We start from the raw sequence: 17,338 nt of genomic DNA on the forward strand, positions 1-17,338 counted from the left end.
TGCTTCAAAGTGAGGGGAGGGAGCAGGTAGAGATTTTCTCCCCTTCCAAGTCCTCCTCAGCTGCAAATTGCTGCAGCATCACTGATCATAAACTGGGGGTTCGGGGTTTCATTTTTGAAAGTCGGCTGGAAAAACGTATTTTAGAAGTTATATATTAGGAGTCCATTAAAAAGTTAGAACATTTGATTATTGTAGAATTAGTGTGTGTGTGGGGGGGAAGTCAGTCCACCGCTGAAAAATCACTTGATCCATCATCTGCAGAAGGCAAGCAGAGGGTGTGCTGTTGCAGGGACAGAAAATGGTGGTGTCCTCCCCGAGCAGGTGAGCCAGCACGGCCGCAGGGCTGAGGTAGCACAGGGGGAAAACGGAACCTGTCCCTTTGCAAACTAATTTTAACATTTTATTTAGGCTTCCTACAAGACAATGCATATTTTGAAGGGATATGCTGGGTTCATTTAGGCTCAGCAGAAGTATATGGGATTGTTTGGTGTTCACTTTTACCCTAATGCAGGAGAGCAGCAAAAGCAATGAGGATCCCTTCCCTTCCTTGGCCAGAAAGTTTCATTTTAAACTCCTACCCAGTTCTTCTTCAAATCACACCTAAAACACGCAGAGGTCTCAGTAAGTAGATGGTCTGTAAAATGCTATACCTGATTCAAAAGTCTCTGTTACACCAAACCCCTAAGCTTGAGTTTAGAGAAATCATTCATAATTAAAGAATATTAAGCTATCATCACAGACAGTGGTTAAAAAAATAGCCACATGATATATGTAGCGTGTTCCCTGTGAGTCTTGGGCTAGAAGTACTCAGTTAAAAAGTAACGACTACCACCGGTCAGAGAACATCTTCTGAACCTGCAAAGTTTAGAGCATACAGTTTCCATTCCCGCAATTTGCCTTCAACCATCATTTTGTTACCACATATCCTTAAGCCAAATAAAATGTTCTCTCATGCTTCATTATCTAGGGACTGTATTTAAAAAAAAAAAAAAGTTACAGCTATTTAGATATGTCAGTACATTAAACCTTATGGAGAGAAGCAACACACAGGAGTAAGTTTCATCTTTTCATTGAAGAAACACTTTTGATAGCCACAAGCAAGCGTGTGCTGCACATGTATAGACCATCTAGGTAAAACCTGAAAGTATAAAGGATATTTTGAATTATTTTGTCATTAATGCCTAAGTTACATTTTCTGTACCCTTCTGAAGAAGGGCTCCTTCTAAGTCTGGTTTTATCTGGGAATCTACAATCCTTGAAAATCTTAATGTTGTAGAACAAATGGTGAATCTGCCTAGAGTCACATCCAAAGCTCGTCAGCTGCACAGATTTCAGAACTGCAGTATTAGGCGTTTTTCAGTCTTGACAATACTTTAAACCATCTTAACTACACATAATATTCTATCATATGAAAGCCTACAGAAAACGTCTGCTGCTAGAAAGAGAGGAATCTATGCGGCCGAATGTTTTCAAAGTGTTTGTAATAACTCCCCCCCCCAACACAGCAAATGATGACTGAAAATTGTTATAAAGAATAAAACAGTGAAAAAGTTCATTTTGGCTAAGTACAAATTACCATAGAGATAGGAAAATAAGCAGAATAGCATTAGGCACTGAGATTCACTTGGTCAAGGTACAACTTCAGTTGTACCTAGGCAGATGACAAATGTAATGAAATGTTTAGATTAAGATTTTTTTTTTTCCCCCTTCAAATTGGTCCTGCTGTCTCTGTTCCAGACTTCTAATTTAGCTCTACTTTCATATTCCCATTGGGCTCTGCAGTGCTGGTCTCGTTCCTAGGATGGAGCTGCCTCAAACAAGAATTCTGGGTATATCCTGCAGCAAGCATCTAAACCAGGTCTTTTTCAAAGGTTTCGCTAAGCTTCATTTTATTTTTTTAAGAAACATTTAGTCCGTAAGAGAAATCCCCAAACAGACTTAGGATTATTTCAATTTTCCTCTGTGGTCCAGACAGTTTTGATATATTACCGATATGTTGGACATTTTGACTGCCTACTGTAACGTTGACAGCCAGTCAGTGCTTCAGATTAAGTTGTTGTCTTCTGCTCTGATGTTCTGATAGAGACTGAATACAAAAGAGTGAGCCCAAGAGAGCTCCTTGGGGTGAAATTAAGCCCAGAAAAGGAATTGTGTGTCTGCATAGATAGTTGCAGGGTAGCAAAATTTCTGGAAGTTAATAGATTGCTTCTGCAAAAGTCTTTGGGGAAGAAAAAAAAAAAAAAAAATCCCTCTACAGAATGATCGAGAGCTACACACAGAGAAATGCTTTCAAAACACAAGCATTTAATTTTTTTTAAATGTTAAGTGAGATGTAAATATGTACGTTAGCAACAAAGTGCTCAAAAGCATACTGAAAACATATTCCATACACAGTTAGCAATAGAAGTCTGTACAAAAGTAATAAAGTTACACATTATAAAAAATACTCCGTAACTATAATTTAAAAGAGGGAAAAAAGACAAGGGAATTGATTTCTCAGTTCATATAATTTATTGCAGTTAGCACACAGTTTAAAAATTCACCAACACACCAATAGTACAAAACTAAACAGCATTATAAGTTATTCCCCCCTCAGGAAAATAAAACATACTATGATTGTCAAAGCTAGATGTCAGTCTAAGTTTTAGAACAAAAGAAGAATGTGAAACTAAGGAAAGGAAAAAAGCAATCACTCACGAGGACCACAAAAAAATCCAAGAGAAAGTCCATTTTCCTCAGACACTGATTGTCTTCTCTAACTTAAGAAAAGAATGTAGTTTTAAAACCTAGAAACTATTCAAGTAACTAAAGATAACGCTCCAAGGCCATTTTCACAGCTTTTTTTTTGTTTTAAATGCCATTACAGCCAAATTAACACACATTTGACCAAATATTTCCAAAACAGTCCAGCAATACACAATGGAGTTTTCCATTCAGTATCTTAAGCACAAAAATAGGCTATGTTTACAGTAGTTAAGGCGATCAAATTTTAAACAAAAGCAGAGGAAAAAAAAAAAAGAAAAAAAAAAGGAAAAAACAGCAAACGTTTTCCATGCTACTCCCATAGACCTTATTTGTAAGTGCAAGACAGGAAAACAAACACTGTGCAAAATGCTTTTGACCTGCGTGTTGGTCATTAAAACCACACGTCAGGCTGCAGTCTCTGCTGCTTGGATACACATAGTCCTTCCCCTGCCCTCCCCCGGCCCCCCTGTCACTCAGGCCTTCCCAGGCCTTTCAGCCCGGGGCTTTTTTTCCTTTTTTTTTCAGTCCACAGCCTCTTTTCAACGGGGGGGGAAAAAAAGAACGACCTATTGTGGTGGAGCGGTGCAGCAGGAATCCTACAAATGCTCATCTGGGGAAATGGACGCACCTCAGCTGGAGCTGGCGTGGGGTCTGTGCAATTAGAAGGGGTCTGGGGTTAGTAAATGCACACCGCACATGCAAATCTCGAAGCCTGGTTGTAAACACTCATTTTTTTTTTTTTTCCTTGTTAACGTAGCTAAATCGGCGACTCGTAGCTTAAGTTCTTCTCAACTTAAAGACAGTGGGAAAGTAAATTTAAATTAGATAAAATAAAAACAGTGCATTTCTCTTCTTCGTAACACCGGCATTTTCAACGGTGTCGGGTTTTTTTCCTAAGGAAATTAAATAATTTTCAACTCACTCGTTAAAGTTATACAATGCAAACAAAGACAAAAATATACTGAAAATCATGCATTTCTGTAGCGTTAATATTTACTTTTCAAGACTCAACTAAGAGCATCAACACAACCTGCCAAGTTCTTTGATACCTCCCCCCGGCCCATGTAATCAATTACAGTATACAATAACAGTAATTCACATTTTTTAAACACACAGTTCATCACTGCTGAAGCTGCAATATCCTTTTTCATCCCAAGCAAACCTTCACGTAAGACAGAGTCCCAGTGATCCCAGTGTACTCTCAGGGTTTTTGTTTTATGTTTTTGTGTTGTTTTTTGTTTTGTTTTGTTTTTTTCCAGTGGGAACTGTCAGAAATCCAGAAGTTGCCATAATAAGTTTTAAGTCAACCGCTTGTTTAAAAATAGATAATCCAGCATTTCAGAAATTTTCCATTTGGGTCTAAAAGCATTCAGGTTTCCAACAGCTAGAAAGGACTCATGCAATTATAGAAATGTAAAGGAACTGACAAAATTGGGAGAGGATCTCTACATTCAGATTTTAAGAGGAAAAAGATCGAGAGCTTAACAGAACGCAGTGTTTTGGGGAGAATAAAGCCACATCCAAATTTTTTGAATTGGAGATTCCTTAGAAGTAAAGTATCCACTGGCTTCTATTCCGAAAAGGGGGAAAAATACGCTCCGTAATTTGTTACTTTGTCGGATTACCTCTACAGTTCATTTTTATCAGAGTGCTAAATTAGTGAAATATTCATGCTGCCTTAAAGTGCAAAAACAAGCTAATAGCCAAACTTTCAGTTCAAGGAAACAAGATTGCTTTTAGACTGTACCACAACTATATAGATTTATATATATATTATTTATATATATAAAAATTTTATTTCCAAAGTTCTTGTGAGCTATCTTCTAAGGTCCAGTCTCTGACAGTAGGTAAGCTCAGTGCTTCGCTTTTGACAGACAATGAGTTCACCAACTCACAGTGAAACTTCCGAATGTGTCTGTAAAGGTCTCCGGACTGCGTGAACCTGCGTTCACACCACTTACAAGCATGAGGCTTCTCCCGCGTGTGAACCACTGCGTGGCGGCTCAGGTTGTGGGAGTACTGGAAGCTCTTCCCACACTGGGTGCAAGTGTAGGGCTTTTCACCTGAATGAGTCCTCTCATGACGCTTCAAGGTGTACATGCAAGAAAAAGTCTTACCACACAATGAGCAGGTCGGGACATTGACATCGGTAGCAGGCTTGCTGCGGATCCCGTCCTGCTCTCGAAAGTGCGTGCTTAAATGGATCTGCAGGATGTGGGGGCTAGGAAAGACCTTGTTGCAAAGAGGACACATGAAAATTTGGCCAGCGGGGCTAAGTATGTTTGACACGTAAGGGAGCAAGCTGCTGTCCATGTTTCCTTCCACCTGGACTCTCTCGTTCTCTGGAGTTATCATTTCATCATCGCTTGCCTTGTCCTCTCTATCTAGCTCCCTCAAGACCGAATCTTCCCTCATCGGAGCCAGGTGGGCCGGCTCGTACTGTACCCTGTTATTAGTGCTCACACTTTCTTTCACAGTGCTATGTTCCATATCATAGTCATTAGTGCCAACATCACTCTCATCACAGGAAGCCTCTTTCTCCACCTTCACCTGAACCAGGCTGCTTCTAAGCATGTCCTGCGAAGAGAAATAAGAACTGTTCAAATTTTCAACTCCTGAAAGGCTGGACTTGACAGACAGGTCCAGCACGCAGTCAACATCTGCTGAATCCCTCACGGAGGTGACAGACCTCTGGGACAAAGACTCTGTTGAGCTGCAGGGGCTGGCTACTGTTTTTCCAGCTGCTGCTGCGTGCGTCTCTGCCTCTCCGCCAGTCTGGGGAATGCCTGCTGAGTCTGAGGGCAATCTCATCCACATGTTCCCAGGCTCAGCCGCCAAGTCCCTTTTGCTAGGCAGGATGTTCAATTTTTCATCTTCTCCGTCATCTTCATCGCTGGGCAAGTCTCCTGGCATGTGGCTGCTGCCGTCGGAGAGGCTCTCCACTTTGTCTGAACAACTTGAGGCGTCTTCCTCCTTTTTTGTACTGTCTGCCTCCGTGGTTGCTTTCTCTTTCAGCTTCTTTTTGCAGACTTTGACAATATCATACATGTGGAGATAACTGGCAGCTGCTAGCACGTCTTCAATGGGCAAGTCTTTGAACTGGAGCTTTCCTTCGTACATGAATTCAAGCAGGAGAGCGAAAGCTGGGGCTGTAACAATGTCGCTGTTCAGATGAACAATGTCCCTTTTGTCCAGCTGGTCCTTGTAAAAGAGGTGGAAATACATGCTGCATGAAGCCAGTACAGCTCTGTGCGCTCGGAACTGGGCATCTCCTACCAGAACAGTGCAATCACAAAGAAAACCCTGATGTCTCTGCTCACTCAGACACTGTAGCAAATGTCTACTGTGGTCAGGAAACTCCATACTGTCTTCATAACCTATAAGCAATGAGATTTTTAAAAATTAAATGTAGGTCGGAATCACAGAACTTATGAATCCAAGTTAATCCACTCTAAAAACCTCGTATTTATGTTGCCAGAGTTCTGGTACTGACACCATGCAAAGATTATTTAACACGCATGTATGATGGCAACTCTTTCCTCGATCAACCACTGAAGTTACAATTTCCTTTCCACGGTAAATAAGCCGTTCTAATAAGCGCATAGGTACATTTGTAATTTTCTTGAAGTATCACTGCTGTTCATAAAATCTGTTCCACAGTAATTTTTTTTAGGGAACTTCCTCCAGATTGCATCCCCAGGAGGGCAGACCCACAAAAAGAATTTTTTTTTTTTTAACACTAAGTTTGAGAGATCACAGAGGGAGAACAAAAAAGCCAAAAAAACAAAAAAAAAAATCAGATCATCAACCTTCTTTTTAAAGTCAAATTGTAGCAAGAGGAGAGGTTCATGCATGAAGGAATGCTCATATACCCAAATCTGAAGGTCTAACATTCATGAAGTATAAAAATTATTTATGGGTGTCAATTTATATTGACAGAAAAATCAAGGTTTTTAGAAATTTAGTTTGCCTGGTTTTCTTCTTGTAGTAAGTACAGTTTCAGGTTTTAAACCTTCTCCATACTGTACAATAGAACATGAACATTTTGTGCCAACATGCAGAATTTACAAAAGAAACTAACAACCAAAATGCCAACAAGCACTGCTTCCCCTATGCAGGACAGAAATTTCCCTCCCCTCCCACACCAGGCAGAGTTTGCAGTACCGAACTTAAAAAAAAAAAAAAAAAAAGTCATTCAACGTGAGCATGTGTGCATATTTAAAATCAGTATCCTGAGTACTGTTCTTACCCAAGTATTTTTCTATTCACCTTCTTTGACGATAAAGAAAAATTAAACTTAAAGAAGTAGAGAAGTCAAAACTCAAATGGAAGGTAAAATCTTTTAAAAACCTGTCTTAATCTGTTCTTCTGTGATTGATAGCAATGCTCTCCCAAACCATCTAAGCAGATCGTGGCTCTCTAGGCTGGCAGATATTATTGAAAAATCCTCATCCCTCGCAAACCAAGATGTACTAAAACTTACAACACAACCCCTACTACATTCTGTAAAATACCACTGCTAGAGTAAAGCACGAAGATTTACAATACAATCACTTTAAGTGCCCCACAGCCAACATCAATCCTAATCCTTAAGAGGGCTAAAAATAAAGATTGGAGGGCAGCTCACAAGGTAGCTGTGATCAAATTAGGAGGCTGAAAGGACAGAGAGGGACGAAGAAGGAAGCTTATAAACATCTGATCCAGCTGACTGTGGCCATATGGCAGCTGCTGCCCAGATAAAGAGATTAAGAATAGAGGAGTGCGATTACAGCTGTCTGGCCAATTCAGGCAGCTCAAATCTACAAGTTCTAAATTAGTCGCAAATACAAAAACTCCTTCAAATAATTATTGTTATGCTGAAATAAAAGATTTCAAATGCTACACGCGAGAAAGAAAAGAGGAAACCAGTCAAGCCATTCTCCCGGGTACAAAAGTTTTTAAACACATAGCTGATTTCTATCTTTCAGAAGCACTACAGCTGTATGCTACTACGGTTCTGAGCTGCTGGATATTTAACCGTGAGGTTTAATGAAAGACTTCCCCACAAACACATTTTAGCCAGAACGGTCCTTCTTTTTTTAAAAAAAAAAAAAGCACACTTTTGTATATTTCACTAAAACCCCCGTAAAGTCATTGAAAAGATGAAATACAAGAACATAAAGCAGAACTCTCCTTAGGCTTGCCACTAAATCCATTGCAGTTTTGGTCTCAGAAATGAAGAATGAACTTGCTCTCTCCTTCTTCCAAACCAAGACATTCTCACTATATGCATTAAAGTTAATGCTAACAATGTGCCCAAGAACTGATACTCTCCAACTGTAGCCCAAGCCTTCTGAGTAAGTCCACTTGTCTATTTAATACTCAATTTCATATATTACCTCTAAACTTGGTTAGAAAAGTAATGTGATTTTTTTTCTGAAATTCAATAAACAACACACCAAAACAGAAATATGCTGTATCTAATCTATTGCTACTCCTACCTTTAGTACACATAAACCTGATTAAGTCCTTTCCTCTGAGTCTTGCTGGCTCCAGGTCTGTTAGATCGGTGGAAAAAAAGCAGACTAGGAGAGACAGATGCAAAGTGGAGATGATGTTAGAGAGGAATGAGATACCTTCTCCACACACAGATCTGCACACACTAACTCCCTGTCTGTGTGTTAGAATAAAAGGCTGAGGGATGGCAGGCTGTCAGCTGCTCTGACATCATGTTCAGATGGAAATGCTACCTCCAGCTGTGCTCCTTTTAATGCCATATGCTACTCCTCTACACTCCTGCCACCAGCTTTTTCTTAGGAGAACTTTTCTCTTCTGTTAGTATAAACAAAATACTTCAAAGTCTCTTTTTTTCAAACTTTCTAACAGGGAGCTAAAAAAAAAAGAAAATCCTAAACATATGGGGCTCTACTGTATTTGCAGCATAGCAACACTTCTGCCTTAAGTTGGAGGACCGCTTTATGTACTGACAGCATACCCCAGCCACGGGGTTACCCGAGAAAGCCACACCGACTCGGCTTTACTGAGCCCAGAGGTTCAGTTAAAAGGAGTAATTAACCGAACCTATTTACTCAACCCACAGCTCCCCGCCTCGCCGTCGGTCCTTTCAGTTTCAACGTTTAGACAGCGTAAGCGATACCGAGCACTCAAACTCCAGCTCATTTATACAGCGAAGCAGTTAGTTAACCTGGCCGGGGCACTATTTCAGGCGTTCAGCTTCAGTCGTAAATCGCTTTTCCCCTCCGGGGGGGGGGGGGGGGCTCGGGCCGTCATTTCTTTGACTGCTGTGGCACCGGGACGCCGGCCCCCAGCCCCGCAGGCTCCGGCAGCCGCTCGGCACGGAGGGGAGCGGGACTCGGCGCGGCCGGGCGCCCTGCCCCTCGCACCGCCGGCGGGATCGGCCCCCCCCGGTGACACTCACGCCGCGCTCGCCTCTACCAAGTTGGGCGGTTCACCTGCCCGCTGCCGGGCGGGGGCCGGGCCCGCCGCCCGCCGGGCCGGGCCGGGCCGGGCCGGGCCGTGAGGGGAGGCGCGGCGCCGCGGGCCAGCGGGGAGGCGGCGGCGCGCAGCAAGTTCCCGGCGGGCCCGGCCCCCCCCGCCATCCCCGCCGGGCGGCGGCAACTTTTCGCCGGGGCTGAGCGCCCCCCTCCCCCCCAGGCCGGGGCCGGCCGCCCCCCGCGGCGCGGGGACCTGGTCCCGCCGGGCAGCGCCGCCCCCCCCCCCCCCCAGCCCACCCCGCCCGGGGCCGGGGCCGGCGGCCGCCCCGCGGAGAAGGAAGCAGCTGCCCGGCGCGCAGGAAAAGCCGCCCCCGGGTCACGGCGGCAACAAAAGAAAAGTAACCGGGAGCGGCGCCGGGGCGGCCGGTCCCGCCGCCCGGGAAGGGCTGCCCCCGCCCCCCCCCCCGCCTCTCCGTCCGGCTGCGCCCACCCCCCCCGCCGGACCCGCCGCCAACTCCGCCCGCCCCGCGGGGCCGCCCCGGCCCCGGCCCCGGCCCGGCGGGTGTGTGGGGATGGGGGCAGCGGGACTCACACTCCGCGGCGGCCCGAAGTCCCCGCGCTCCCGCCGCCGCCGCCCGCCGGCTCCTCTTCGCTCACTTGCCGCTCCGGGATCGCGTCTCGCCCCCCGCCCGCCCCCCGCGCCCGCTGGCCGCCGCCCCCCCCCCCCCCCCCCCGGCCTCCCCCCTGCCGGCAGCTGAGGAGCGAGCGGGGCAGCCGGCGGAGCGAAGCGGGCCCCGCGCTCAGCGGCTCCCCATGGCACCGACGGCCGGAGACGGCGCGGAGCCCGGGGCCGGGCGGCCGGGCGCGGGGGAGGGGCGGGGGCCGGGGGGGGAGGGCGGGCGGGCGGGGGCGCCGGGCGCACGCAGCACGGGCGGGCGCACGCACGGCGGCGGCGGCACAGCCGGGCCCGGGCTGCGGCAGACAGATGTTCGCCCCCTCCCCGCTCCCCACTTCGGACTCCGCTCCCTGACTGACAGCCCGGCCCGCCCGCGCCGCCGCCGCCGCCAACCGGCGCGACGCCCCGCCGATGAGTGACGGGCCGCGGCGGGCGCTGAGTGGAGGAGGGCGGCCCGGGAAGGCCGGCGGCGCCGCCAATCGCGGCGCGCTGAGAGGCAGGGGGCGTGACCCGGCGGGGAGCCGAGGCGGAAGGGGGCGGGGCCCCGCCGAGCCCGGGGATGGGGCGGGGCCGCGGGTGGGGCGAGCGAGGAGGGGGCGGGGCCGGCGGGGGCGGAGCTTTGCTCCTGAGGGCGCGCGCGGGCCGCGGCCTCGCGCCGGTTGCCCGGGCGGGGGGGAGGGGGCGTGGCGCGGTGCATGGCGGGACGGCAGGTGCGGCGCAGGGTGGGGGTCGGCCCGGTCCCGGTCCCGGTCCCGGTCCCGGTGGGGTGCGCTGGGCCGGGCTGCCGTGCCTGGGGGTTGAGGCCGGCCACCTCTAGTGTGCCCCTGCACTCTCGCCCGGCCGTGCCAGTGGTGGGGCCACCTGTGCTGGGCTAGGCCGTACGTGGTGGCAGTGCGTGTAAGTGTGCCCGGCCTGGCCCCGGAGGTCATGGCAGCCACCGGTGGCAGCCTGGCTGGCACGCCCGCCCTGAGGAAACCGCCCAGCCTGGTCCTTTCTCGCTTCACGAGGAGTTTGCCTGCAATCACCACCAGCCCGGTGCAGGCAGGCCTGCCACCTGGGCTTTGCTCACAGTGCTACCTCAGGGCCGTTCAGGACGGAGGGTGCGATGTAAATCGCTGACACCATGCAGCCGTTGGGAGCCAAGAACATTATTAGAGTGTAATTGCTGTGTTACTATCTCAAGACCCAAGACCCATCACCTGCCCCTACTAAGAAGAACAAGCGATCGACCAAGATAAGGATACTTTTCACCAGATTTGCTGAGGGATCCACATCTAAGAGAAACACAAGTTGCTGATGCCTGATAACTTTGCAGAAGTTGACGACAAGCATCTGGATTAACAGATAAGCCCCAAGGATGCTGACGGATGCTGCTGCTGCGAGACATACAAAAATAGAGTTGCTTTGCTGTACCGCATTTATGATTGGATAATTAGAGATAGGCATTAGTAGGTAATTAGGTGATTCATACCATACCCTTTTACAAACCTCCTTCAGAAAAAACCCTGGGGTGTGCCCAGTTTGGCTGGGGCACATCATGCGCATGAATAAATATTTACCTTTGTAATTCTGTAGTTTGTGTTCTAGCCTCTCTCCTCAGTTGGCACAGGCCAGTTGTGAATTTGTAACAAGAGTGCAATGGGAGCATGCTTTGGCTCCTCTCTCTTAATGAATTGCCCTGCCTTGGGCTAGAGTTTCCACCTCTAGCATTGGCGTTTCTGTCGGTAGTCTTTGCGCTTCCCACCATGGCAGGGCAGATTACGAGGAGCAGGGCCAGCAGGTCGGCATCGTTTGGAGCGTGCATGTGCCCAGGCCTGCCTACTCCTGGGCAGTGGTGGGAAGAATGGTTGGTGCCTGAGGGGAAAAGGAGCTCTCCAGACCTCGCGGTGGTTCACAGGCAGATTGAGGTCAGCGGCTTTGGAGAATACCATTTGGCTTAATGGTGGGTTAGGACAAGGCAGTGGAGGCCGGGTTTGAAGAGCTAAGGTCTTCCTTAGGAAAAGGCTAATCCAAGGAGTTGGGTATTTCCCCGTCTCCCCTTCAGTTTCAGGTAAACGGTTAATACAGGGAAGTACTTTGAAGAAAACAAGGCTCACCAACAGAGACTCGGAGTTTAAAAAAAAAGAACTCAGTTATGTATTAATAACCAAAATTGACCAAGTAGATATAAAAGCTGAAGGCACGCGCTTAGTCTCCTTCAGTAGAATGAAACCGTTATAAAGAAACATACTGAATTCTAGCTGTGCCTAATTTATTTGACAGCACTGCTATGTATATCTCACAGCAGCTAGTATCTAGGTGCCCATATGCTTCAAGCATTACATACATATATATAAAAAAATATAAAATATACATACATACAAAAGAAGACACTTTTCTTTCTACCCTTTGGTGAACTGATTGCTCATGCAGACCTGGTGTGGGATTTTTTAATTATTAATCGCATAGTGTTTCAATCCTTCTTAGATACTGATACAATTTCATCTTTAAGGGTTTTTTTTTTTTCCATTGGCATCATGTTCCATATTCCATTATACCTGGAACTCGATGGGGTTTTGTCCTTGTCTTCAAGATACAGCAGCTAAGATGCTGACTCTTCATGTTTCCTGATTGTCTCCTCAGTGCTAATAATCACTTCATCTGAGAAAAATCAGTACTCTGTTCCCTGCTGCCTGTCATTTCTTGAACATCTTCCCTATAACTACTAAACTGCTTTTTCTTTCAATTGCAAAAATAAATGTTGAAAGTATTTTAATAGGAAATATTGTTGAAAATAGTTCTAAAGTGTTTTTTTTTTTTAATCTAAAACATACGAATAACTTACGCAGTTACATATATTTGAACTGTCAGTGAATGTGCCTGAAATGATTACACTAACTCTGTTGTCCTAGATCTCTAAACTGCATCCTGCCTCATGCTTCCTAGTATAAGCCATCTCACCAACTGCTCGGGGTCGGTTAGTAAGACCTCAGTTTGTGAAAACTTAACTTACACAAGTGCAGCTTTACTGAGGGAGGCAGTTTAGTCATTCTCATGATACAAAACTCTGGGGAAAACAATGCTGCTTAATGTGAAAAAATCCAAAGACTTTATTTGCTAGAGGACATTTAGCAAATGGACTTTCTCAGGTCCTTATAAACTCTTACAGGATTCGGAATTTAAAAATCTTAAAATAAAATTTCAGGGGGCATTACTGTTTATACATTCTATTCATTTATTATTTCCTCCTCATACACATGAACTTACCTCCTTGTGTTTTAAGATGTACTGAGAAAAATCTTACTGCCCCTCACCTAGTATTTACTCTGCTGACTCCTAATTAAATCAGGTTGTATTTGCTTTTCCATTCTATCTTTTGACTATATGACCTTGGGCAAATCACTTCGTCCTTTTTGCCTCTTCAGACTGGTTTGCCCTCGGGGTTATTTCTTAGTACAGTTATAGTTAAGAGAATGATCTGCAATTACTGTTTACACAGCTATTATAATAAAACAATTTTTTACTATTTCTAAATAGGAGATGGAGTGAAACAGAAAAAAAGTGATTGTAGGTAATACTTTAAGATTAAAAATCTTTTTTGGCAGTGAGTCAAACTTCATTGATTTAAACCTGGAACTGTTGACATTTGTCTGCCAGTTTTTTTATGTGAAAGGAACTCTAATTTTTTTAAAGAGTACTTAGAGAGGTTTAAAGACTTAGCATTATTTTAAATATAGAAACAAGATGATAGAAAAGCGAATTAAGAAAAAATCCTACACAGGGAAAACTCACAAATACCCTGTAGTCCAGTTGATCCTCTATTAGTAAAAATAATATAAGATGGGTGTTCCATTGGAAGGGATGGTGAAGCCTTGTTGTAAAGGGACATAAACATCTGGCAGTACACCTGGTCTCTACACATATTTATAAATCACCTCAGGCATCCCAAGGTACTGTGGAGAACACACACAAAAATTGAACTAAGAACACACATAAGCCAAAGAAAATAAAAATGTTCTCGATATAGCGTGGAAAGAAATGAGTCTCATTTACTGCACAAACACAGTTTGGAAAGACGTGATGCAATTTTGCACTTCTTGCACCTTTGCACCTGCTGACTTTCATTTATATCCTCCAGGCAACAAGGAAGCCTGAAGGCCTTTGGCTCATAACCAATGCTGACGTTGCAGTGTGGTGCTACAGGAGCGCCTGCAGCTCTGGTACAGCCTCCCCTCTCGCCTCTGATCTGAGAACGTTGAGGTTTCCTGGAGTCTTTTCTAAAATGGTTTGTGTGGTGAATCTCCCAGTATTGTTTGTTGCTGCTCAAGATTGATTAATACGTAGCAAGCTGCTTTGCAGGTGCCAGCTTTGCCTGCGAGCCTCGAAATGTGTTCGTCACATTTGTTTCCGGAACCTGAATGGTGCTATATACTCTTGGAAACTCTTCTTGAGGACAGTCCAGCAGAAGAACCTGAGCTGACAAAGGTCAAAGGTGCCTGCGTGATATTCTGGTCCAGAGCCATAGATTTAGATGTTAACACAACACAGTTATACTGTGGAACCAGCTGCAAATTTGGTCCTTAATACTTCTTTCTCATACCTGCTATAACACAATTTTCTACATTTTCTTTGAATTGTAGAGTAGTGCTCTGCTAATTACCATACATAGCATCCATTTTGTTCTCCATGGAAAAAAATAAATCGACAGTGAAAACTGCTCATCTGTAGTCAAATATCGCAGGTTTATGCTCTGCGGGTTATGTTGGACTAGATACCGTCACCCATATGCATTACTACTGTTTTCATTGATAGGACAATGGAAACTGGGTACCCCTTTGTAAATTAAAACTCTCCCAGAATGCTTTGACTAACAGGACTGGAGGTACAGCAGCAAATATCTCCAGGGTTATGTATCCCAGAGAAGTGAAAATTAGGACTTGTGGTCATGGCACACCTGATTTTATTTATTTATTTATTTATTTATTTATTTATTTAAATTGTAGTGAAACTTAATTAATGGCAGTCTGCTTTTCAGAAAAATTAAAAGTTAAGTAGTTTCTGGAGCTGCCATCACACTTGAGGTTCAGCTGATGTCACCATGGAACTGAATTTTCTCTCTGGGGACCCAGTGCTGAGGAAGTGCCAAGATAATATAATACAGCCTTTGCGTGAATTGGCTAAATGTGCATCTTAGTGTGCCAGAGTCTGACTGGATCAGTAATTCTTATCAGCCCTAGCCATGCTGGGTAAGCCACCAGGATGTGTTCAGCTAAGAGCTTTTCTTAGCACGTGGGCCAAAAATTTCTGTCTCCTCTCAAACACGATCATGTAAAGGAGAAGGAGCACCACACACTGAGATTTATCACCGAGGTGGCTGCTAGCAATCACACTGCAAGCTGAGGACAGGCACCACTGATACACTTTCTTTAGGTCCAGCTGTCCTTTTCTGGAGCATAGATTTGTCTAGCTTTAAGCTACAGCTTCTGCTTCACACAGGGATAATTACCGAGATCAGTGACTTCTTTGTGATGTCCCAAAACAATTTCAAGGCTCTGTGTAAAAATTTGATCATAAAGAATGGAATTGGCCTCATGGGTGGAAACGTGAACTGGAGTTCAGTTGGATTTGTTTGTTGAGTATTAATGATATGCACACCATCACTGGAACCAGAATAGAAATGTTTTCTCTCAAAAGACGGCTTGTTTTGGATACAAAGGAATTGGCTTCAAATTTCTAGCCTAGGAACACCTGGCTGCTGGAGTCCAGTCTCCCACAACCCTGGCCAACCATGAACAGATGCTTAGTCCAGGACAGACCTATGCCATGTGCCACCGCATGCTTGCAAGAACACACAAGCATTTCCCCAAACACACGTAACAAATGCAAAACCTGGAGTTCAGAAAGACAAGAGACACAAATTACGATGCCCCAGAAGGAAGAGGGCAGGAGTGGTTGTTAATTCGTGCCCTGGTCCCCTGCAGTGGCAGAGGTGTCCTGGGTGGGACTGCTCAGAAGGTGTCTAAGTATCTTCCTTCCGCAAAACCTTCTGTGGTTCCTGCTGAGGTCGCATAGGTGTGACTGGGTGTTGTAGTCAGAGTAATTCTGAGAAAGCTTGAAGGTGTGAAGCCTTTTCAACTAGTGTGGTGGCCAACACCAAGTTCTGTAGGATTGCCTTGTTCAGAACTTAATAAAATGCCAACTTAGTTTTACAAAACTGCTTAATTTTTCTCTCTTTATATGCTGTGTGTGGGTGTACGCAGCTGGGTACATTTGGTGGGTGCCCCTTCTACAAGGACGTGCTGTAGAAAGAAAATAAATAATAGCCACTATACTATTATTTCACTAGATTTAAAAGCAGACCTGAAAAATACAATATTTAACCAAAAGCCAATTAAATTCTTATGCTTTTTCTGTAATTTCTTTCCTATCATTACAGATTACAAAGACATTTATGCCTAAACAGAAGCTGTCTTCTTCCAATCAGCCTGCTCTTTCTGCTCAGTTCATTCACTAAATCATTTAATCACCCAAGGCCATATGTTACCATCTTGTGTAAAACGGGTGGAAGAGAAAAAAAAATATGCAAAAATCTCTGCACAAGAGTGGGTGTCAGCATCCAGCATAGCTCCCACTAGGAAGCACAAAATATAAAATGTTATCACCAGTGAATGTGACTACGAAAATAAACCGAGACAGACAAAAGAAAGAGACAAGACATTGCAAAGGTGAAGGAGACAATCTCTGAATCTCAGTTCTGGGCAGAAAAGTTATGGACTAAATGTTACGTGTTAGTCCACATGCTCGTATTCTCAATATTCTGCCATTAATATAGCTGCTGTGCTCGGCTGTAATTAGCTTGAAAGCGCATTAACTCATGCTTACAGTCCTGTTTTTTACATTGCATGAATAAGACCCGGTCCCTGACTTGGTTCCCTTTTGGCTCTTCTCTTTCTCCCTCTCCATATACTGGTGCACATTTTGTCCCAGGTATTTCTGTGCGGAGTCATATGCTTTTACCACTCGGCTTCAGCTGCTGTTCCCTGTCACGATTACTTCGCGTGGTTTTCTCTCTTGGCACGTTCGCTGGGTGACAGACCCTCGGGAAACGCATGGCTTGGAGCAAATTGTGGGATATGTGCTCCCATTGGGGAACGAGGAGGCTTGAGAGAAGTTAGAGGTGGAAAATCTATTATTTGTAAAGCAAGGGGACTTTCCAGTTTTATGAAAGGAGCCATAATGCACCCTTTCTTCATACCTTCAGGAAGCTATTGTGTGTTTCCTTGCCTGTGAGCTTGTGACTGCTGCAGCTGGAGACGTGAGAGGAGCTGACCGAGGGGTCTCCACCGAGAAGCCGCTGCTGCTCGCCACTCGCAGAGGCTCCCAGGACAGGGGCGCAGCACTACAGGCTGCAAAAAACCCCCGTCCTCTCAAACTGCGCATGCCCATTTATCCTAAGACTATGAAAGCATAAAAGATTATATTTTCATTTGCATGGTTTGCTGGT

The 17,338-nt window shown here is 45.3% G+C and overlaps 1 protein-coding gene across 5 annotated transcripts; it reads right to left on the minus strand.

Annotated features, from left to right (window-relative positions):
• Positions 1-2,488: 2,488 nt before the first annotated feature.
• ZBTB18 (zinc finger and BTB domain containing 18) lies at positions 2,489-9,891 on the minus strand. 5 transcript variants are annotated; one of them, XM_052806273.1, is made up of 3 exons: positions 9,772-9,883; positions 8,226-8,309; positions 2,489-6,122 (listed from the first exon to the last, which is right to left on the minus strand). In XM_052806273.1, exons 2-3 carry the CDS (start codon positions 8,236-8,238, stop codon positions 4,540-4,542), a joined length of 1,596 nt encoding a protein of 531 aa, XP_052662233.1. In that variant the 5' UTR covers positions 8,239-8,309; positions 9,772-9,883; the 3' UTR covers positions 2,489-4,539. The 5 variants fall into 5 exon arrangements, with proteins under 5 accessions (XP_052662233.1, XP_052662232.1, XP_052662234.1 ...); XM_052806272.1 differs by lacking the exon at positions 9,772-9,883 and adding an exon at positions 9,164-9,182; XM_052806274.1 differs by lacking the exon at positions 9,772-9,883 and adding an exon at positions 8,806-8,917.
• Between the last annotated feature and the right edge of the window lie 7,447 nt (positions 9,892-17,338).

Source organism: Harpia harpyja, chromosome 13 (assembly GCF_026419915.1).
Source record: "Harpia harpyja isolate bHarHar1 chromosome 13, bHarHar1 primary haplotype, whole genome shotgun sequence".
In the NCBI taxonomy this organism is placed as follows: Eukaryota; Metazoa; Chordata; class Aves; order Accipitriformes; family Accipitridae; genus Harpia; species Harpia harpyja.